The sequence below is a fragment of the Chlorocebus sabaeus genome, chromosome 14 (genome assembly GCF_047675955.1).
Source record: "Chlorocebus sabaeus isolate Y175 chromosome 14, mChlSab1.0.hap1, whole genome shotgun sequence".
Lineage (NCBI taxonomy): Eukaryota > Metazoa > Chordata > Mammalia > Primates > Cercopithecidae > Chlorocebus > Chlorocebus sabaeus.
In genome coordinates, this window is record NC_132917.1 from 89318936 (window position 1) to 89341819 (window position 22884).

At 37.9% G+C, this 22884-nt stretch overlaps 1 protein-coding gene across 1 annotated transcript in view; it reads right to left on the bottom strand.

The window, feature by feature from the left end:
* Nucleotides 1–1474: 1474 nt before the first annotated feature.
* Nucleotides 1475–22884, bottom strand: part of KRCC1 (lysine rich coiled-coil 1) — a 28894-nt gene continuing 7484 nt past the window's right edge. The window contains exons 2-4 of the mRNA XM_008008493.3: nucleotides 11652–11757; nucleotides 8461–8619; nucleotides 1475–2855 (exon numbers count right to left, since the gene is read on the bottom strand). Coding sequence (XP_008006684.2) covers nucleotides 2054–2833 — 780 coding nt within the window. The 5' untranslated portion in view covers nucleotides 2834–2855; nucleotides 8461–8619; nucleotides 11652–11757 and the 3' untranslated portion in view covers nucleotides 1475–2053. The remainder of the gene's footprint in view (nucleotides 2856–8460; nucleotides 8620–11651; nucleotides 11758–22884) is intronic.

Genomic DNA, 22884 nt, shown 5'->3' on the forward strand with positions numbered 1-22884 from the left:
TTACCAGATACTCAGACATCCCTTAGCCCAGTCAAGGTGACACACACAATTAAAAATCACAGATGATTAAAAAAATAACAGATGGGAAGAGTTAGAGTATAGGCATGCTAATAAAAGTTTAAGTAATAATGATTTTATCCAGTGTTTATCTTTTCAGGCTAAAAGTTGTATTTTAGAATACAAAATGGGAAGGGCAGTTAACTTTTGTTTGTGAATTTCCATCTCCCTACCATGGTAAAAATAATTTTAGCAAAACAACTTTAATGTTAATATTATAATAGACATGTAAGCACAACATTGCAGAATACAAAGATAATTTTTTTCTGCTTTCTTTTTTTAAGTGGGGCTTGGGAATTTTCATTTCACAGTCTCCTTGTTATCCAAGGCATTTTTAGAGGCCAGTCTTTCTAGTCATATTTGATAATGAGGAAGATGAACTAATTGACTTCCTCAAAGTCACATAACAACTTCATGGCATAGCTGAGACTAGACTCCTGGGATTCAGATTCTCAGGCCATCAGTCTCTCTACAACAAAACAGTGATGCTTAAATACTTTAGATGCATGTCACAAAAAAGGGGATTATTAGAATGAAAACACTGATTAGGACAAGATAATTTAATGGCATTTTATTTCCGATAAACCCTCCTCTCTTCAGTTTTAACTATTTGAAAAAATTGTGGGCATGTCAGAGGCATGTAAACTAGAGTAACTCCATCTTGAATAGCAGCTGGGTAAAATGAGGCTGAAACCTATTGGGCTGTATTCCCAGATGGTTAAGGCACTGTAAGCCACAGGATGACATAGGAGGTCAGCACAAAATACAGATCATAAAAACCTTGCTGATAAAACAGGTTGCAGAAAAGAAGCCGGACAAAACTCACCAAAACCAAGATGGCCACTGAGAGTGACCACTGGTCATCCTCACTGCTAAACTCCCACGAGGGCCATGCCAGTTTACAAATGCCATGGCAACGTCAGAAATTACCCTATATGGCCTAAAAGGGGGATGCGTATCAAGAAATAACCATAAAAATGGGCAACCAGCAGCCCTCTGGGCTGCTCTGTCTGTGGAATAGCCATTCTTCTATTCCTTTACTTTCCTAATAAACTTGCTTTCACTTTATTCTATGGGCTTGCCTTGAATTCTTTCTTGTGTGAGATCCAAGAACCCTCTCTTGGGGTCTAGATTCAGACCTCTTTCCTGTAACATCGTTCTGGTGACCAGTGAAGGGACTATAGTGAGGAAACCCCCGACCCAAAAGCTAACTTTGGGTAAGTGGTGGGGTCCTGTAATACTCAGTCATAGATTTCCACCTTAAAAACCAGGTTCACATGTGAGTAAGCAAGGAACTTTTACAACTTTAAAGTGTGACCTACCCAAAAGATCTTGCCTCTTAAGTATGAACTGCCAAGTTATTCTCTCCTCCTCCCAAAAGAAAAATCATTGTTAAATAGACTGACACACAACAACATGTAGAAATTAGAATACTTTATTATAAATATTTCCAGAATATAAACTGATTTTGTATCAAGATTATTTGAAACTTTAGAAACTTTATGTAACCTAAGATTATAATGTATTTCATTTTCCACTTTCCAGCCTAGAAAATACACTGCAAGTTAGATCTAATACAGGAGAAAAAAATTGCTTCATAGAGAAAAACCAATGAACATAAAATACGCAACTCAAAACTGCAACAAACCCAATCAAGAAACAGATTGTGCAAAGTCCATGAATCCTCCAATTTAAAATAAATAACTTCCCAAGAGAAAATAATTCTACCATCAAAGCAATTTGATGAATAAAAGCAGAGTCACTTTCATTAAAGGAAATTACACTATATGTCAAAAAAATGTAATAATGCTTTTAGAAAATGAGGAAAAGTAATTTCTGTGTTGGAGAGCAAGCATGCTAAACACTTTCTGTTCACTTGGCCTTTGTTAGAAGTTAACCTATTCACATAAGAAAAGTGGTATGAACATGGACATCATAAAACCAAGCTCTCACCTATTTTTTCAACTTAACTTTGGAAGAACCAACTTTGAAAGCTTCAAAATCCAAGAATAGACTGGTCCCAAAGCATTTCCTCCTCTGTCCTTTCTTGGCCTTGTTCCTTTTTCTTTTTTGTATGCTTACGTTCCTCTTTCTTAGAGACTACATCTCGGCTTTTTTTCTCCTTTCGATTCTTAAGCTTTTCTGTACTGACATGTACGGTTTCTATTTCCACCTCTGTCTTCTTTCTTTGGATGCTCTTGTGTTTGTCTAAATCAATTTCCTCACAACCTTTTTTTGTCTTATGCTTGGACCGCTCCTCCTCTGACTTTTCTCTGCCTTCCTCTGGGCGCCTTTTCCTCTTCTGATATATCTGTTTGTGACTGGCTTGATGAGTACTGATACTGTTATCTGAGGAGAAGTGCTTGTAAACTCTAGATTCTACACCATGTGAGCCACAAATATATTCTTGCTGATTAAAGTTCAGGGGTACTGGTTTTTCTGAGAAACAGTCCCTGGTGAACTGACAGTAGCTCAGAGAGTCTAGTCTCAATCTGCTGTCATAGGCTGGTAACCACTGAGGCAACGGATTTTCCACTGTTTGTGAAATATTGCATGATCTTGGGTAGGTCTGGATGGTTTCAGATGGGAGTCTCTGGTCAAACATTCTATATTTGGGTCTGGAATTAACCTCTTCTTTGTACCCACAGGTTTCCAAATAGTCCCCTCTCATCTTTCTGAAACAAGTCTTTGGCTCTAAGCCTCTGGCTTTCTGTACTTTAATATAATCTTCAAGTTCATCTTGAAAAGAGTCATATGTCTTCTTTGAATGCTTCATTAGGTTGACAAAATGGGATTTTCTGCAAAGAAGGGAGAAAATTCTTACCAGATTATCTTGTCCAGAGCATTTCCTTTGCTCTTTTTTTTTTTTTTTTTTTTTTTTTTCCGAGATGGAGTCTCGCTCTGTTGCCCAGACTGTAGTGCAGTGGGGGTGCTCTTGGGTCACTGCAACCTCCGCCTCCTGGGTTCAAGCGATTCTCCTGCCTCAGACTCCCGAGTAGCTGGGATTACAGGCGCATGCCACCACGTCCAGCTAATTTTTGTATTTTTAGTAGACACAGGGTTTCACCATGTTGACCAGGCTGGTCTCAAAGTGCTGGCCTCAAGCAATCCACCCACCTCGGCCTCCCAAACTGCTAGGATTACAGGCATGAGCCACTGCACCCAGCCTCCTTTGCTCTTGGTAAGAGCTTTGAAAAACAAAGCAGCTCAAACAAATTACAACTTATTTCAGCATAAAAGTTGAGTATCTTGACATTATATGCCAAAGGGTAGCATCAGGATGGTCAGATACCTCCCAGGTCATGTACCAGTAACTTTAACCTTCTCAGAAGTGAGAGGAAAAGGGCAGAAGGGAACTGATACACATGTTGCTGTCATAGGGACAAAATGTGAGACAAGCAGGGATGTGTGGATAGGAACCACACAACCACAGTGGGTGTCTTGGTATTAATGTTCAAATAATTTCTGAAGTTCTCATGAATTGGTTTCCTATATATTAGGTTTCTAAGACAAGTAAAAGAACCACAGATATAGAATTTGATTTTTAAAATCTTCAGTTTACTCAAGATAAAATAAACATACTCACCTGACGAGAGTACTGTAAGACTTAACAATAAAAGGATGTTTATAAAATGGATTGGGAATGCTGAAAATTGGAAATTCAGTTATACAATGAAAACTACTTTTAGGTATCAGGTATGAGGGAAGATGAAGGAACAGAGTTCTGTATCTTCTGTGTAGGCTTGGATTTCATTCCACTACTTCTGATTGGTGAAAAAAGCATTCTAGAATGTCTTCTGGTTTGTTCTCTGTTAAAGTACTGGTGAGAGGCATAAGGGAAGAAACAGGGTGAAAACTGAAAGGGGATAGGGCTGATGTGGAGAAAAGTTTCAGAAGAAACTTACAGTAGATACACCGTTTTTGTTTGCTTGATTCTTTTTTTGGGGGAGGGGCAGGACTGTTCCTGATTCTTTCCTTTCCTCACCTCAAATCCTGAATAAATACAAATACAGCAGAAAATGTACTTACTATGAAATTATAATGCCATATATATATATGTGTGTGTGTGTGTGTATATATATATTTGTGTGTGTGTGTGTGTGTGTGACGGAGTCTTGCCCTATCGCCCTGGCTGGAGTTCAATGGCACAATCTCGTCTCACTGCAACCTCCACCTCTGGGGTTCGAGTGATTCTCTTGCCTCAGCCTCCTGAGTAGCTGGGACTACAGGTGCGCACCACCACGCCTGGCTAATTTTTGTATTTTTAGTAGAGATGGGGTTTCACCATGTTGGCCAGGCTGGTCTCCAACTCCTGACCTCAGGTGATCTGCCGGCCTCGGCCTCCCAAAGTGCTGGGATTACAGGTGGGAGCCACTGTGTCCCACCTGCCCTTTATATTTTTGGTGATACAGTTTATCTCAAAAAATTAGGAGGGCATATATCCCATGTAGAACTGAATATTTCTTCAGCTCTCAGAAACAAGGCTTGTTTCTGCTAAAGGGAAGAAATGTTCAATTCTACATGGGATATACCCCCTCCTAATTTTTTGAGGCTAATGATCAGCCAGTTTTTCAAATTTGGAAATTTGAGGTTTAAAAGAAAATCTAAATGAAGCCTAGTTTGTCAAGTTAGAAAACATAGTTCCTGTTCAACTTAAATAGTATAAAAATTCTGACTAGAAAACTAATAAAAAATAATGTAACAAATACTTGCTTAAATATGGGCAAACAATTTTAACCTATACTTCAGAAAAGAATATATGCAAATAGCCAATAAGCACAAGAACAGATGTTTAAAAGCACTGGTCAGCAAGTAAATATGAATTAAAACCACAATGAGATACCACTATGCACTTAGTAGAATGACTAAAATGAAAAAGACTGACAGTACCAGTGCTGATAAGGATCTGGAACTCTCATACATTGTTGATAGGAATGTAAAATGGTACAACCACTTGAAAAACAGTTTGGCAATTTCTTAAGAAGTTAAACATACATTTACCATATGAATGCAGTTATTCTATTTCTAGGTATTTACTTAAAGGAAAAGGAGATACAGTCATGCACTGCATAACAATGTTTTGGTCAACAATGGACTAAATGAATATATGATGGTGGTCCCATAAAATTATAGTGGAGCTGAAAAATTCACAATAATGTGAATAATGCACAATGCATTATTCATGTGTCTGTAGTGACGCTGGTATAAACAAATCTACTATACTGCCATATAAAAGTATAGCATATACTATGTACAGTACGTAAGATTTGGTAACTATATTACTAGTTTATGATTTATTTACTATACTATATTTTAAATTGTTATTTTAGAGTATATTCTTTCTCCTTATTGAAAAAAAGTTAACTGTAAAACAGCTTCAAGTAGGTCCTTCAGAGGGTATTCCAGAAGATGGCACCATAGGAGATGACAGCTCCATGCATGTTACTGCCCCTGAAGACCCTCCAGTGGCACAAGATGTGGAGGTAGAAGACAGTGATGATGATCCTGACCCCTGTGTAGGCTTAGGCCAATGTGTGTGTTTGTGTCTCAGCTTTTCATAAAAAAGTTTACCAAGTGAAAAAAAAAATATATAGGGCCAGGTGTGGTGGTCCATGCTTGTAATCCCAGAACTTTGGGAGGCCAAGTGGGTGGATCACTTGAAGTCAGGAGTTCGAGACCAGCCTGGTCAATATTGTGAAACCCCGACTCTACTAAAAATACAAAAATTACCTGGGCATGGTGGCACATGCCTGTAATCCCAGCTCCTGGGGAGGCTGAGGCTGGAGAATCGCCTGAATCTAGGAGGCAGAGGTTGCAGTGAGCTGAGATCGTACCTCTGCCCTCCAGCTTGGGCAACAGAGTGAGACTCCATCTCAAAAAAATAAAAAAATTAAAAATTTAAGAATAGGAAAAGGCTAGGATAAAGATATAAAGAAATAAAATATTTTTGTGCAGCTGGACAATGTGTTTTAACCTAAGTGTGATTACAAAAAAGTCAAAAAGTTAAAAAAAATTAAAAGTTTATAAAGTGAAAAACTTACAGTAAGCTAGGGTTAATTTATTACTAAAACAAGAAAAATATTTAAAAAATAAATTTCGTGGGCTGGGTGTGGTGGCTCACACCTGTAATCCCAGCACTTTGGGAGGCTGAAGTAGGCAGATCACCTCAGGTTAGGAGTTTGAGACCAGCCTGGCCAACATGGTGAAACCCCATCTCTAGTAATAATACAAAAATTAGCTGGGTGTGGTGTGGGCACCTGTAATCCCAGCAACTTGGGAGGCTGAGGCAGGAGAATTGCTTGAACCTGGGAGGCAGAGGGTGCAGTGAGCCGAGATAGCGCCACTGCACTGTAGCCTGGATGACAGAGCGAGACTTTGTCTCTAAATAAATAAATAAATAAATAATTTAGTGTAGCCTAAGTGTACAGTATTTATAGTCTACAGCAGTGTATAGTAGTATCTTACGCCTTCCCATTAACTCACCACTCACTGACTCAGAACAACTTGCAGTCCTGCAAGCTCCTCCATTCATGGTAAATGCCCCATATCGGTGTACTATTTTTTTTAATCTTTCATATCATATTTTTACTGTTTCTTTTTGTTTAAATAGGTTTAGATACACAAACACTTACTGTTGTGCTACAACTGCCTACAGTACTCAGTATAGTAACATGCTGTACAGATTTGTAGCCTAGGAGCAACAGGCTATATCATATAGCCTAGGTGTGTAGTAAGTTATACCATCACTCTATGATGTTTGCACAATGAGAAAATCATGACACATTTCTCAGAATGTATCCTGGTCGTTAAGCGACACATGACTGTGTGCCTATACAAAGACCTGCACATGAATGTTCATATAGTTTTATTTGTGATAGCCCCTGAAAGAAAAGAAACTCAAATGTCAATCAACAGGGGAATGGATTAAATCAAACAGTGGTATAACGATACATGAAATACTATCAGTCATAAAAAGGAATAAACTATATTGATACACATGACGTGAGTGAATCTCAAAATAATGAAAATAATTATAATTCTTTTTTACTATTCAAAACAGTGACACACTAGGCATAGTGGCTCATGCCTGTAATCCCAGCACTTGGGGAGGCTGAAGTGGCAGAATTGCTTGAGTCCAGAAGTTCAAGACCAACCTGGCCAACACAGGGAGAACCCATTTCTAAAAATAAATAAATAAATAAATAAATAAATAAATAAATAAATAAAAAGTAATAGAGGGCTGACAAAAGAGTACATACGATATGATTCCATTTATATAAAACTCTAGAAAATGGAAACTCTAACAGTGGTTGCTTGGGGAGAGGTGGGAGGAAAAGATTCTAAAGGGGCGTTTTTTGGGGGATGATGGCTATGTCCATTATCTTGATTGTGGTGATCATTTCATGGCTATATACATGTGCCAAAACCTACCAAATTGTATACCTTAAATACATACAGTTTACTGTATGCTAACTATGCCTCAATAATGCTGTTTTTAAAAAGTCACTAATGGCCAGGCGCAGTGGCTCAGGCCTGTAATCCCAGCACTTTGGGAGGCTGACGCAGGCAGATCACCTGAGGTCAGGAGTTCGAGACCAGCCTGGCCAACATGGTGAAACCCCCATCTCTACTAAAAATACAAAAAATTAGCTGGGTGTGGTGGCACATGACTGTAGTCCCAACTACTCAGGAGCCTGAGGCAAGAGAATTGCTTGAACCCGGGAGGTGGAGGTTGCAGTGAGCCGAGATCGTGCCATTGTACTCCAGCCTGGGTGACAGAGAGAGACTCTCTCACAAAAAAAGAAAAGTCACTAATGAGATTTAAAAGATGTTGATAATTGTTGAAACTGGATGATGGATACATGAGGGTTCATTATACAATTTTCTCTATTTTTGAGTATATTTGAAAATTTTTGGTAATAAAAAGATTTTACTTTACATCTACTAGGAGGGCTATAGTCAAAAAAAGATAATAGAAAGTGTTAGCAAGAATGTGGAAAAATTGGAAACTTCATTCATTGTTTGTAGAAATGTAAAATGGTGCACCTACTTTGGAAAATAACTTAGCAGCAGTTTCATCAATTCCACTTAGCAATTCCACCCATATACAGCCAAAAGAATGAAAAACTACGTCTATGCAAGAAGTTGTACACAAATGTTCACAACAGCACTATTCATCACAACTAAAAAGTAGAAATAACCCAATGCCCATCAACCGATAAATGGATAAACAAAATGCGGTATATTCATATAACATTATTCAGCAGTAAAAAGGAATGAAGTACTGATATATGGTACAACACGAATGAAGCTTGAAGACATTATGCTATGTGAAAGAAGCCAGTTCCAAAGGACCACAGATGGCACAGAGATGAACAAAGAGGTGAATGGAACCTTACTTACCCTTACCAGGCTGAGAATTTGGTGGAGAAATCTGATCATATTCACTCAGTTTTTCAGCATGAACTTTCAAAGAGTGAGACTATACAATAACTGGTAAGCTAAAAACCATGATTCAGAAACTAAAAATCAATTTTTGTCCAATTCTCCACTCTCATTCATCTGAAACCAAACACAATCTTGTTACAAAGATTAAATAATTCAAAGTTTATAATTACATCAACATAGACCAATCATCTGAAAATTCACAAAATTTATCTTCATTTTATTAATTTGCTTCTTATAAATCTGAAAATAAAGCCTAACTTTTAAAAATGTTTAAACATACTTTATTTTTATAACAATATTTTTATATAGTTTTATTTTTAATTGACAAGTAATAATTGTATATATTTATGAAATACAATATGATAATTCAGTACCTATATATAATGTGGAATCATCAAATTTGGTGAATTAGCATAGCCATTACTTCAAATGTTTATCATTTCTTTGCAATGTGAACACCTAATCTCTTACAGCTACTTTAAAAAATATTAAAATAATAAATACATTTTGAATATACATGAACTATAGTCACCTTCTTGTGCAACAGAACACCAGAACTTATTCTTCTATCTTTTTTTTTTTTTTTTTTTTTTTTTTTTTTTTGAGACGGAGTCTTGCTCTGTCGCTCAGGCTGGAGTGCAGTGGCCGGATCTCAGCTCACTGCAAGCTCCGCCTCCCGGGTTTACGCCATTCTCCTGCCTCAGCCTCCCGAGTAGCTGGGACTACAGGCGCCCGCCATCTTACCCGGCTAGTTTTTTTTGTATTTTTTAGTAGAGACGGGGTTTCACCGTGTTAGCCAGGATGGTCTCGATCTCCTGACCTCGTGATCCGCCCGTCTCGGCCTCCCAAAGTGCTGGGATTACAGGCTTGAGCCACCGCGCCCGGCCTTATTCTCCTATCTAACTGTAACTTTGTACCCCTTGACAAATATCTTTCGTTTCTCTGTCCCCTCCCTCACCCTACCACCCAGCCTCTGGTAACCACCATTCTACTCTCTACTTCCCTAAGTTTTTAGATTCCACGTACAAGTGAGATCATACGGTATTTGTCTCTCTGTGCTTGTAAAGCCCTAATTTTTTGAGCATTTTTTTATACCCTGGAAAAATAAATAACATTTGTTTATTTAAGAAGAAATTACTCCAAATTTATTCTACCCTAGGTATATACCCCAAAGAACTATAAATTGAAAAATAGCACTTAAGAGTTTTAATATATTTGGTCTGAACTAAAAGTTTACGAATAGAGTTTCGCTTACTTTCAAATCAAAGTATGAGCTTCCGTAGATAATCCTATGATTAGAATTATTTCTAACATAAAGTTTTATGTTTCTGTTTGTGACAGAGACTACCAGTTGTCTCCCAATATATTTTTTACTTCTTCCTTAGTAACAAACCTTAGGAAATGTGTCTAGCTAAAAGACTACATGTTCTGGCCATTGTTAAAGCAACATGTAGTCATGTGAATAAATTCTGCTCAATAAGAAGAAAGCTGAAGTGCTGTGTAGGATTCTAGGAGGGATCCTCCCTTCTGCTGCTGAAATGAGGATGCCATGGTTAGAAATGAAACAGTCATCAAAGAACGTGAGGAAGTAAGTCAGGACCTTAGAATAAAAAGACAGAAAATGTCTAGGTCCTCTCTGATGATCATGGAACTATCCTAACAGCCTTGTACTGCCTAACTCCACACTTTTAAATGAGGCAAGGAGTAAACTGTTATGGGTTCAAGCCATAACAGAAAATAATCTCTGAATATATTTAAAGCCAACCATGTAAGAGTAACTAAAATGTAAATGTAGGGAAAAGGACACTAACATTTTCAGAACACAATTATGAATGATGTGTATTTTCTGTATTTTTCTACATTGAATATTACTTTATAATCCTTTAAAAGTTATTTTTAAAATTTCAATGAAACGCAAGTTATCACAGAGCCCTTTGACTATTTCTTAGACCTCTGGGCTCTGAAGACTGAGCCTAAAATATACTAGACTAGAATATAGTAGATTAAGAATTAGGGCAAGACAGAGATTGCCACTTCCATTTTTCAGGTTGAAGAAACATACTTAGAGAGGTCAAAGTGATTTGCTCAGCAATTAATGGTGGAGTCAAGGTTTGAATCCAAGTTCTCCCAATCCAAGGCTAAGACATGACTGTAATTATGGTACTTTAATCTCAACCACCACATATGAAATAAAATGCAGTTTCTGACATGATTATCAATGGGGAAAACTAGATGAGTTCTCTAAAAAAGCACAGCAGGCCTATGTTTCATTTCAGTAAATGTATCTACTACTTTTGGTATCCCAGATACCACAGATTAAAGAGATCTAGGAAAAATAAATAACATTTGTTTATTTAAGAAGAAAGAAAAGAAAGAAAGAAAGAAAGAAAATGAACTTCAGAGTTAGAAATGAGCTCCAGAGTAGCTCATCCAAGTCTCAGAGTGTGAGAAGAGTAGAATGGGAAAAGACTATTGTAATGTGGTATACAAAAGACTATTCTTTCTCCAGGATAGTATTATACAGCAAAGATGATACAAGTGAGTAGCTCTACCATATAAAAGGAAAGAACACTGGACAGGGAATCAGATCTCATTTATTGGCTTAGTCATGCCCATGACTAGCTAAAAACAATCACCACTCCCCTCCAGATCTCAGTTTCTTCTTCTATAAGCTAAGGAAGTACGATCATTAGACATTTTACTTTCCAATGCTAGCATTCTAAAATCCTGTGCCTTGAAAACAAGGCAAAGTCAAGGGTAAGACTGCTGCATATTGTGTTGTAACCTTTGATTACTATAAAGAAAGAATCTGGGGATCTACAATATCTCTTGACATATTAATATTTTCCTGCTCAAGCTTCATAATATCTTCCTTATATTTACCACAAGAACTGATACAGTGGCTTTCTGCATAAGGTAGAAGACAGAATGGAGAGAAGAAAAGAAAATGAGCTTCAGAGTTAGAAGGATCTGACTTTAAATCCTAATTCCCCAAATATAAGTCAGGAAGTTATTTCCCTTCTCTGAGTCAGTCATCAAAAGGACAATACTTTCCTTGTACAGATTAAATAAGATGACATATATGAAGTTTATCCACTACATTTAAAAAGTGACATTAGGACATATTCCTTCTATTTTCAACCTACCTCATAATGCAAAATCCTTTGTTATTTGAACTGTAACACTACTCCACAGACATCTTTTATAAAAGATATCTGTAAAAGTTCAGTCTTTGTTCATTCAGTGTGGTATCTATCAATAAAAGAGAGGTAAGACAGAAGATTATATTAAATCGTTAATGTAATATTTTTAATTTTCAACTACTATATTTCATATACCATCTCAAATCTTAATTTTCTGAGTGCTTGCAAAGCTACAGTAATAAATTTTGGCTCATTAGGATAAAAATTTTAATATGAATATTTTGTAAGACTCTAATATTTAATATGCTAACATATTTTTTAGTCTACAAAATACCATTCTGAAGGAAAAGTTACTGGAGCACCAGTATTGAAAGTCTGGGCTAAAAAATCCAGTCTTGGCATTTTATGTTTTAAAGCTAACAATCTCAAGAAATGCAGTCAATTTTAAGATAGCTAATGATTCCAGATGCATCACCAATGTCATTGAGAATCACATGGGGGAACCACAAACCATCTTTTTTTTTTTTTTTTTTTTTTTTTGAAACAGGGTCTGGCTCTGTCACCCAGGCCAGAGCGTGATTCGCCTATCTCAGCTTCCTGAGTAGCTGGGAGTACAGGTGCATGCCACTGTACCTGGCTAATGTTTTAAATTTTTTGTAGAGATGGGGTTTCACCATGTTGCCCAGGCTGGTCTCCAACTCCTGAGCTCAGGTGATCCAACCCACCTTGGCCTCCCAAAGTTCTGGGATTACGGGCATGAGCCACTGAGCCCGGCCAACAAATTATCTTAACCTGTGGTAGACAACCTTCTTCCACGGCTGGTACAAATACAACCACACAAATTTCACTAAATAGAGCTCAGACAAGCCCTTCAAAGCTACAGTCATATTCACATATTAGCTTCTACAACTTTTGCTAAAAGTGTTTCTCACTTAATAAATACTCTACGCCAAATTACTACATTTACACTTGGGGTCTATACTTCAATCTAAAGTTCCTAACAGCTAACATTTATTTTATAGAAGTTTACCAGTTTATACATAGGTTGCCAATCATATAACATCAAAATTGTACTTTCTACCTGGTAGTTTAAATGGATGAGTTAGAATCATATGTAATGTCATGGAGAAATGCCCATGATGTATTAACAGGAAAAACAATGTATAGAACTCTATCAATCAATTGTTCAATCATAAAATCCAATTTTAGTATAAACAACCCAACATATACAACCCCAACTTAAATATATACAAATGTATTTACTATAAGGAAAGAATAATGCAATTGGCCTCCAATCCATTCACTTCCTTTCCTGGAGAAGAGGGAAAAAGAGAAGGATGGTCGGCAACCGGACCTCAAGTAAAAAGCCTAATGGTATTTGCTTGGAGGAAGAGATCTTACCACTAAAATGCTCTTAGCAAGATGTCCCTGGCTAAAGATTACCTGTAGTAAATAAACCCAGACTCTATGAGGCATCTCTCTCTGAAAAATGCCACATAAGGTACACAACTCTCTAGGGTATAACATGGAGATGAGTCACAATTTAAACACCCCACTGTGTGAGGTGATCTTGTGAATCTTACTTAGAAACCTTACCTATTTATTCTGGGCCAGAGATACAAGTCCAAAGTGGGAAAACATGGTGTACTGGTCTGTTCTTACAATCAAAGACTGGGTAATTTATAAAGGAAAGAGGTTTAATTGACTCACAGTTTTGCATGGCTGGGGAGGCCTTAGGAAACTTACAGTCATGGTGGAAGGTGAAAGGGAAGCAAGCCACTTTCCTTTCAAGGTGGTAGGAAGGAGAAGTGCTGAGTGAAGCGAGAAAAGCCCCTTATAAAACCATCAGATCTCGGGAGAACTCACTATCATGATAACAACATGGGGGAAACTGCCTCCAATTCAATTACTTCCACCTGGTCTCTTCTTGACATGTGGGGATTATGGAGATTACAATTCAGTATGAGATTTGGGTGGGGACACAAAGCCTAACCATATCACATGGTCTGAGGAGCCATCTTTCATGTATTAGACACTGTGCTTCGGCTGAGTCTTCTGACTGCCTGTATCCTTGAAATAATTAGTAAACCTGATGAGTCTGATTTGACAGTCTGATCTTGTGTGTTAACTCAGTATCCACAGAAAAAAATCTGAAAAGATATATGCTAAATTTAATGCGGTTTGGGAAATGCGAAATTGGGTCAGAAAATGAGTAGGGGCAAACATTTAACATATTGCTCTTTGTACATATCTATATTAATTTGTGCAAAAAACATATATGACTCTCTACTTTTAAAAACTCCATAAATATTTAAGTTATACTGGGTGTCTTCAAACTAATCTTAATATTAGTGCCAATGTATGGATTAAAAAGATTTGCTTAAAAATATTATGTGCTCAAGATAATTATAAATCAGAAACATTTTAGAAAGGACTTGAAGAGTATTAAAAATGTATCTCAGGCTGGGTGTCATGGCTCATGCCTGTAATCCCAGCACTTTGGGAGGCAGAGGCGGGCAGATCACTTGAGCCCGGGAGTTTGAGACCAGACTGGCCAACATGGCAAAACCCTGTCTCTACTAAAAATACAAAAAATTAGCTGGGCATGTTGGCACATGCCTGTAATCCCAGCTTTTTGGGAGGCTGAAGTATGAGAATCTCTTGAACCCAGGAGGTGGAAGTTGCAATGAGCCAAGATTGCGCCACTGCGTTCCAGCCTGGGCGACAAAGTGAGACTGCCTCAAAAAAAAAAAAAAAAAAAAAAAAAAAAAAATCTATTACATATAATATCTAAATTATTTCTTAGTTGTTTTAAAATAAAGGACTTACTTACATTTGACTCTAAGGTCAGCAAGGTAAACAGGTTAATACAAAGGTTTTCAGAACTTCCTTTGATTCAGAATTAATGTACAAAAACTGACATGGTGATGTGATGGTGACTTTTCCATTAAAAATCTTGGTTTGGCGTAGTGCTTTGTACCTGTAGTACCAACACTTTGGGAGGCTGAGTTGGGGGGATTGCTTGAGGCAAGGAGTTTGAGACCAGCCTAGGCAACACATTGAGACCTCCAGCTCTACAAAAATAAATCTTTAATAAGAACAGGTAAATACTGTCTTTCGGTGATGACCATTTCAGTATACATGGAAAGTTTACTGAGTAGTTATTTAGAAGCTCAAGATATCTGAAAATAGAACAATAATTTCCTTCCTGGTTCAACCCTTAATACCAACCAGGCATTTCTAAAAGGCAATGTTGTAAGCTGAGGTAAGAAACTTGGGGTTACCTTTAACTCCTTTGCCAACTATGCTCTCATTTTTTATCTGTTAAATAGCAAAATATTCTGAAGCTCAAAATCTCAGCCATTTTTCTCCTGAGTCATGTCTGTTCTAGCTTTGTAATATTTTCAAAGCTATTCTTTCATTTTTCAATTCCTATAACATTATTTAGTTCAAATTCTCCATGCTTTTGGACTTTACTAAACTTTATCACTATTTATTGAGTTTGTCTTCAAGGTACTCTGGTGAGTACTGTGGGAAAGCACAGGAAAAAAGAGATGAACCTTATCGAATGCCTACTGTACGCCAAATAATAGATTATTATTTCAGTTTTCTACTTCTGCAAGAATTTCTCATAAAGCTCTGGATATTGGGATTTAAAGGAATTAAAATATGTTGCCACATGTGCTATTTGATAAAGGCAGATATTAAACTTTGGTTTATCTCATACCCTTTCCCTTACATACACATAGCTGTTCCACACATTGGGAATAAGTGAAAAGACAATTGTTAATATTAAGGACTTCATAATTTTGTAAAAACTGATAGGCAGAGAACTATGATGCAAGACAAAAATGTGTAAAGTGCTGTAAGACATAAGAAGGTATAATGTGTTCTTGGTGAGGGATTTGTGGAGAAGAATGGATTTTGAATGAACCCTTAAAGAGATGGGTAAAATTTAGAAAAAAAAAAAAAAAGTAAAGAAAGGGTATTCTGGAGGACAGAAGAGCATTAGAAAAGGCACTTCTGCTTTAGCTGAAACAAGATATGCATAAAGGTAGTGAAAGACAGTGCTAAAGGTGGAATGACGCTAAATCATAATATGCCTTATTTGGACATTTGGATTTAATTCTACAGTCAATAGGGGAAGAAAAAGAGACTCAACATGGGGATATTGTTAGGAAGCTGTTGCAGGCAAGAGATTATTGGGCTGCACCAAAAGAGTCGCAGAGCTAACAGAAAGGAAGGGAAGAATATGAGAGATATTCTAAAGCTGGAATCAAAGGAATTTGTGATAGCTGGGAAGAGCAGAGAGAAGAAAGAGAGTGGGGGCAGAGACAATTCTAAGTAAGGCCTTGATCCTGGGTAAAGTTATCTTTGACAAAGAAAGTAAGGAAGAGGAAAAAGAGTTGTTACTGTTGTTGTTATCCCCCAGAAGAAGGGAAGTAGGGAGTGAAACGAATAAGCATTAAGCATTCAAAAAGCAGTGAATTTGATTTTGGAACAAACCCAGATTCTATCAAATGTCTAGTATCTTTCACTTCTCTCCTTTCCTGTTGCATTCTTCTATGTGTTTAATTCCTCTATGTGAAGTTGGGTTTAAACAACTTGCAGATGTTTTATGTACCCTGAAATTCCTTACAAATTAAAATGGTTGGGCCCCTGAACTAATTGTGTACGTATCAAACTTCAGTACACGTGATGGGTAACAGGAACCACTAGAGGAAAGAAAGGTCGGTAGTGAACTCTAGGCATTTGTAGAAATCTTTCCTCAGAAAATTCTGACATCACCTCTCTTTCACTTGCATAGTGATTACTATATATTTACTCATTACAAAGGTTGCAGCATTATATAGTTTGAAGAACACAGACGGTGATTGTTGTGGAGTAAAGTGAAATTATCTCTTCCTCTAACCTGGACATTGTTTTCATCCTTACCATTTTATTTTAGCATTAGTTATTTTTTAAATAGTCATCATATTACTGGTTTCTAATGACCTTTACAATTGTTAAAATCTTGGAGGTAGCATCTCTCTCCCCCGATACTGGCTATCGTCTCCCATGTGATAGGGATGCTGACTGAATTATTTTTCTAAATGCAGGAATTAATACTTCATCTTGTTATGGGTTTAGACCATTATTCCTTTTTTTTTTTTTTCCAGACGGAGTCTCACTGTCTCCCAGGCTGGAGTGCAGTGGCGCAATCTTGGCTCACTGCAAGCTCTGCTTCGCAGGATCACGCCATTCTCCTGCCTCAGCCTCCTGAGGAGCTAGGACTACAGGCGCCCGCCACCACGCCCGGCTAATTTTTTGTATTTTTAGTAGAGATGGGGTTTCACTGTGTTAGCCAGGACGGTCTCGATCTCCTGACCTCGTGATCCACCCGCCTTGGTATCTCAAAGTGCTGGGATTATAGGCGTGAGCCACCACGTCCAACCTAGACCACTATTCCTAAATGAGGTTTCTTTCTTTTCCTTTGTTTATTTTCTTTCTCTCCCCACCCCTGCCCCGCTTCTCCTTCTTTCTTTAAAAAGTCAGAGTCCCCCAGGCTGGAGTGCAGAGGCATGAGCATAGCTCACTGCAGCCTTAACTCCGGGGCTCAAGTGATCCTCTCACCTCAGCCACCAGAATAGCTAGGACTATAGGCATGTGCTAGCATGCCCAGCTAATTTTAAATAATATTTTGTAGAAACGGGAATCTCATTATGTTGCCCAGGCTGGTCTTGATCGCCTGGCCTCAAGCGATCCTCCTTCGTTGGTCCGCTGGTCTCCCCAAGTGCTGAGATTACAGTTGTGAGCCACTGCAGCCACCTGAGAATTTTTAAAAATTCAAATGATCTTAATCTTGGTATTTGCTATGGCTCCCACACATACTTTTTATATGCATTCAGTCTATGACTTCATTCACATTACTGGTGAAAACTTTAAGCAGGACAAGGGCAAGATAATACCTATGGCATGCTACAAAGAATCTACTCTCTTCTTGCATCTAGGATGTATCTATTTATTAGCAATCTGTGGGTTTAATTAGAAAGATATTAAGAATTTGATATCATCTGAGTTTATTTCAAAATCAAATTCAGCATCTTTTTGAACACGATGCTTCTCCACTCTACTCCCTACTACTCTCCTTCTTATGGGTCTGATCTATTTGTACCACACTGAAGTCTTATTTTTCCATTTTGTTGATATTTGAAAGATATAGGAAATGCCCTTCTAAAATTGTAACCATCCTTTCTACAGCAATGGTTCTCAATCTCAATTATTTTGACCAAAACAGTCTATAGGCAGATAGGAGTAAACTCTTGTAGTCAGGAGGTCTAGGGATTACAGCTTAAAGAGATCAACCACACACACAGCAGAAGTATTTCAAGTTTCATGGTTTACTTTAACAACTCATGAACTTCTTGAACTCTAGTCTTAAAACTTCCATTTGATATAAAAAGTCATTATTTAATCTCTGAATAAATTATGCCAATTAAACTTCAAGTATCTTCCTGGCACAATCTTGTATCTCAGAAACCTCAGGGAATCTCATTATGCTCACTAAAGAAATATAGTCCTGCAACGTTCTTTTGATTTACCAGTAATCTTTCATAAAAGAAACGAGGCATGGCATGACTTGTTTTCAAGAAATCCATATTGCCTTTTAATGTTTATTTCAAAGTATCACATTCACAAGCCACCTATTAATAATCTGTTCTGTAACACTTTTACAGCATTGCCCTTATGATGTATCAGGTACTGTTCTAAGCACTTACACATAGTAACTTTTTTTTTTTTTTTTGAGACGAAGTTTCCCTCTTGTTGCCTAGGCTGGAGTGCAATGGTGCCATCTTGGCTCACTGCAACCTCCGCCTCCTGGGTTCAAGCGATTCTTCTGCCTCAGCCTCCCAAATAGCTGGGATTACAGGCATGTGCCAGCACGCCCGGATAATTTTTTTTTTTTTGTATTTAAGTAGAGATGGGGCTTCTCCATGTTGGTCAGGCTGCTCTCGAACTCCCGACCTCAGGTGATCCACCCGCCTCAGTCTCCCAAAGTACTGGGATTACAGGCGTGAGCCACCATGCCTGGCCTCACGGCAACTAATTTTATCCTCGTAAGAACTCTATGGGCTCAGTACACTTTCTATATTTTATAGAAGAGGAAACTGAGGCACAGAAAGGTTAAGAAACATATCCACAGTTGCAGTTAGTAAATGACAAGGCAGTCTGGTTCCATAATTTGTTACTGACTGTTGTGGCATGCTGCCTTTCTAACTGATGTAAAACTTTTCAGTCTACATTCTGGAATCCATTTCTCCTTAAAAAGCTGAAACATTTTCTGATCTCCAGGTTTTACATATCTCTCCATTAAAAAAATGAAAACCGGCTGGGCACACTGGCTAATGCCTGCAGTCTCAGCACTTTAGAGGACAACGTTGGGGGGATCACTTGAGTCCAGGAGTTTGAGACCAGCCTGGGCAATGTACCAAGACCCTGTCTCCACAAAAGAAAACAAAACAAAAATAAATAAAATCAAGCCACAGAGTATAGGATATTCTCAACTAACATATCAGACAAGGGACTTACATCTGGAAGATATAAAGACTTTTTATGACTCAATTATAAGACAAACTCAATTTAAAAAGGGCAAAAGGTCTGAACAGATACTTCAGAAAAGAATATATACTAATGACTAAGTAAATATGAATTAAACCACAATGAAGCGTCTGCTTTTAACTTGGACTAACATAACTTCTTCATGCAATAAACTGAAAAGAGCCATGCTGTCTAGTTAAAAATAAAAAATAAAAAAAATAATAATGAGATACCACCACACTCTCACTAGAACAATTAAAATTAAAGGACTAAGAATACCAAGTGTTGCTAAAGATGTTAAATAACTAGAACTTCCATACATTGCTGGCTAAAATGTAAAATGATACAACCGTTTTACAGAGGAGTTTGGTAATTTGTTTTTTTTTTTTTTTTTTTTTTTTTTTTTGAGATGGAGTAGCACTCTTGCTCATGCTAGAGTGCAGTGGCATGATCATAGCTCACTGCAGCCTTGGCCTCCTGTGCTCAAGTGATCCTTCCATCTCAACCTCCTGAGTAGCTGGACTACGGGTTCATGGCATCATGCCTGGATAATTTTTTTTTTTCTTTTTTTTTGTAGAGATGAGGTTTTGCCACGTTGCCCAGGCTGGTCTTTAACTCCTGGGCTCAAGCGATCTGGCCATCTTGGCCTCCCAAGGTGCTGGGTTTACTAGTGTGAGCCACCGTAAAAAATTATCAGCCACCTGGCTTAATTTTTTATAAAGTTAAATACATAGCTACCATATGACCTAGCCATTCTGCTCCTGTGTATCTGACATGAAAACATATCCATGCAGATTTGTATATGAATGTTCACAGCAGCTTTATTTGTAACAGCCAAAACCTGAAACAACTCTAATGTCCATCCACAGCTGAACAGATAAGCAAAATACAATTATTCAGACATAAAAAGGAACAAAACAGCCACACATACAACATGGATGAATCTCAAAACCATCATGCTGAGTGAAAGACAGACATGAAAGAGTATCTACTATATGATTCTATTTATAAAATGTTCTAGAAATGCAAACTAATCTCTAGTAATAGCAGCAGATCAATGGTTGCCCAGGGATAGAGATAGAGGGGGGAATGGATTGTAAAGGGGCATAAGTACTTTCAAAGTTGATGGAAATGTTTGGCATTTTGCTTATGATAGTGGTTTCATGGGAGCATACACCTGTCACAAATTCATTGAATTGTACTTTTTTTTTTTTTGAGACACTGTCTCACTCTGTCCCTCAGGCTGGAGTATAGTGGTGCAATCTTGGCTCACTGCAACCTCCGCCTCCTGGATTCAATTTTTGTGCCTAAGCCTCCCAAGTAGCTGGGATTACAGGCATGAACCACATACCTGACTAATTTTTGTATTTTTAGTAGAGACAGGGTTTCACCATGTTGGCCAGGCTGTCTCAAACTCCTGACTTCAGGTGACCCACCCACCTCGGCTTCCCAAAGTGCCAGGATTGCAGGCGTGAGCCATCGTGCCCGGCCTGAATTGTACACTTTATATATGTGGAGTTTATTATAAGTAAAATATACCTCAATAAAATAACTAAAGGAGTTTACACTTTTTTTGGAATAAGAAATAATTATACATTAAAATGATTTTGAAATGTTGGCTTTGTTTCCAGAAAGATCATCCACCCGACAAAAGGCTACGTCACCTCAGGCACTACTAAGAACTAATGCCTGTCATACTGTTACTTAGCTCCATTGCTCCTTTGAGTCAAATAGATATAGGAACACTGGAGTCAGTTCTGCCACTTATGAAGTTATGTAACCCTGGTCAAGCTTCTCAACCTCTCTGCCTTAGGTTCCTCACCTCTAAAATAGGGATATAACATATACCTCAAAAAGCTGTTGTGGTCCTTATAGAAATTAATACATGCAAAGCACTTAGAAGAGTGCAGGGAACAAGGTAAGTGTGGTATGGATGAAGTATTTGTATTGTTGTTCAGGATTTTGTCTATTTAAGTGACATAGTGAGATGTTCTCCCAATAAATTAATCTAGTAACTACAGAAAGACAAATAAGGTTATCCATAAACAGCGCAGAAGTATCTGAAAGAAGTACCTAATTCTTTATATTTCAAGTTAATTGATGTTTTAGAGGGACTGTGTTTATGGAAGTTGAAGGATGGGCATGATCCTTATTCTAATTGCTCTGATTTTGAACCAACTTTGTTTTTTTGACACATAGTCTCATTCTGTCACCCAGGTTGGAGTGCAGTGGTACAATCTTGACTCACAGCAGCCTCAACCTCCCAGGCTCAATTGATCCTCCTGCCTCAGCCTCCCCAGTAGCTGGGACTACAGGCATCTGCCACCACGCCCCACTTATTTTTTGTATTTTTTTGGCAGACATGAGGTCTTGCTTTATTGCCCAGGTTGGTCTCGAACCTCTGGGCTGAAGGAATCCACCTGCCTCAGCCTCCCAAAGCAGTGGGACTATGGGTGTGAGCCACCATGCCCAGCAAGGTCTTTATTTCAGTAAAAATATGTAAAACCACTGTGAAAGTTAAAGTAACAAAAACTGCACATCAACTACTGTATTAAATATGAAACACATAATATGAATTACTCCTAATTCAAAACTGTCTAAAAAGAGCTTCATATCTTAAATACAAGGAACTGTTCTACTTTTCTTAATTTGATTTACCAATCTGTTTCATTCTACCTACCTTTTAGAAACAGCAAAACCTGAATTTAACTTTTTAAACATCTTTCTCACAAAACGCAACTTGATGCTGAATTATTTATTTATTTAAAGAGACAAGGCCTTGCTATTTTGCCTAGGCTGGTCTCAAACTCCTGGGCTCAAGCGATCCTTCTGCCTCGGCCTCCCAAGTGCTGGGATTACAGGCATGAGCCACTGTGCCCTGCCTAATTTAACTCTTGCACCATATGAAATGTTTTTCAGACATCTCATGTTTGACGAATAAATCAATTGAATTTGAACAAAAAATGTAATAAAAATTTCCATGCCTCACAGCATGACCTGCTGTGATATGGCATTTAATCATAACAGCTTAATAGGTTTGTGGTTTTTTGAGACAGGGTCTCACTGTCTCCCAGGCTAGAGTGTGGTGGTGTGATCTCGGCTCACTGCAGCCTCTGCCTCCCAGGCTCAAGTGATCGTCCCACTTCAGCCTCCCGAGTAGCTGGGACAACAGGCACACACCACCACGCCTGGCTAACTGTATTTTTAGTAGAGCCGGGGTTTCACCATGTTGCCTAGGCTGGTATCAAACTCATAAACTCAAGTGATCTGCCGCCTTGGCCTCCCAAAGTGCTGGGATTACAGGTGTAAGCCACCATGTCTGGCCAGCATAACAGATTTTTAAATGGTTATTAAATATCTTTAATCTTTGAGGAAAAAATTTTATGAGCAAAATTAGGATGTTAATTTGGTTATATTTTAGGTGTCAGTAGCTTACTTCTTCTTCCCCTCTAATAAATACACTGTGGCTCTTACTTTTCAATCTAACTCACTAACATATATGAGGAGACATTTTCTATCTTTCCATTATTTGCACCTTCTTTCTGTCAGCAATGTTATTTTCAGTGTATTTTTTTATTTTTATTTTTTTTTTGAGATGGAGTTTCATTCTTGTTACCCAGGCTGGGGTGCAGTGGCGGGATCTCAGCTCACTGCAACC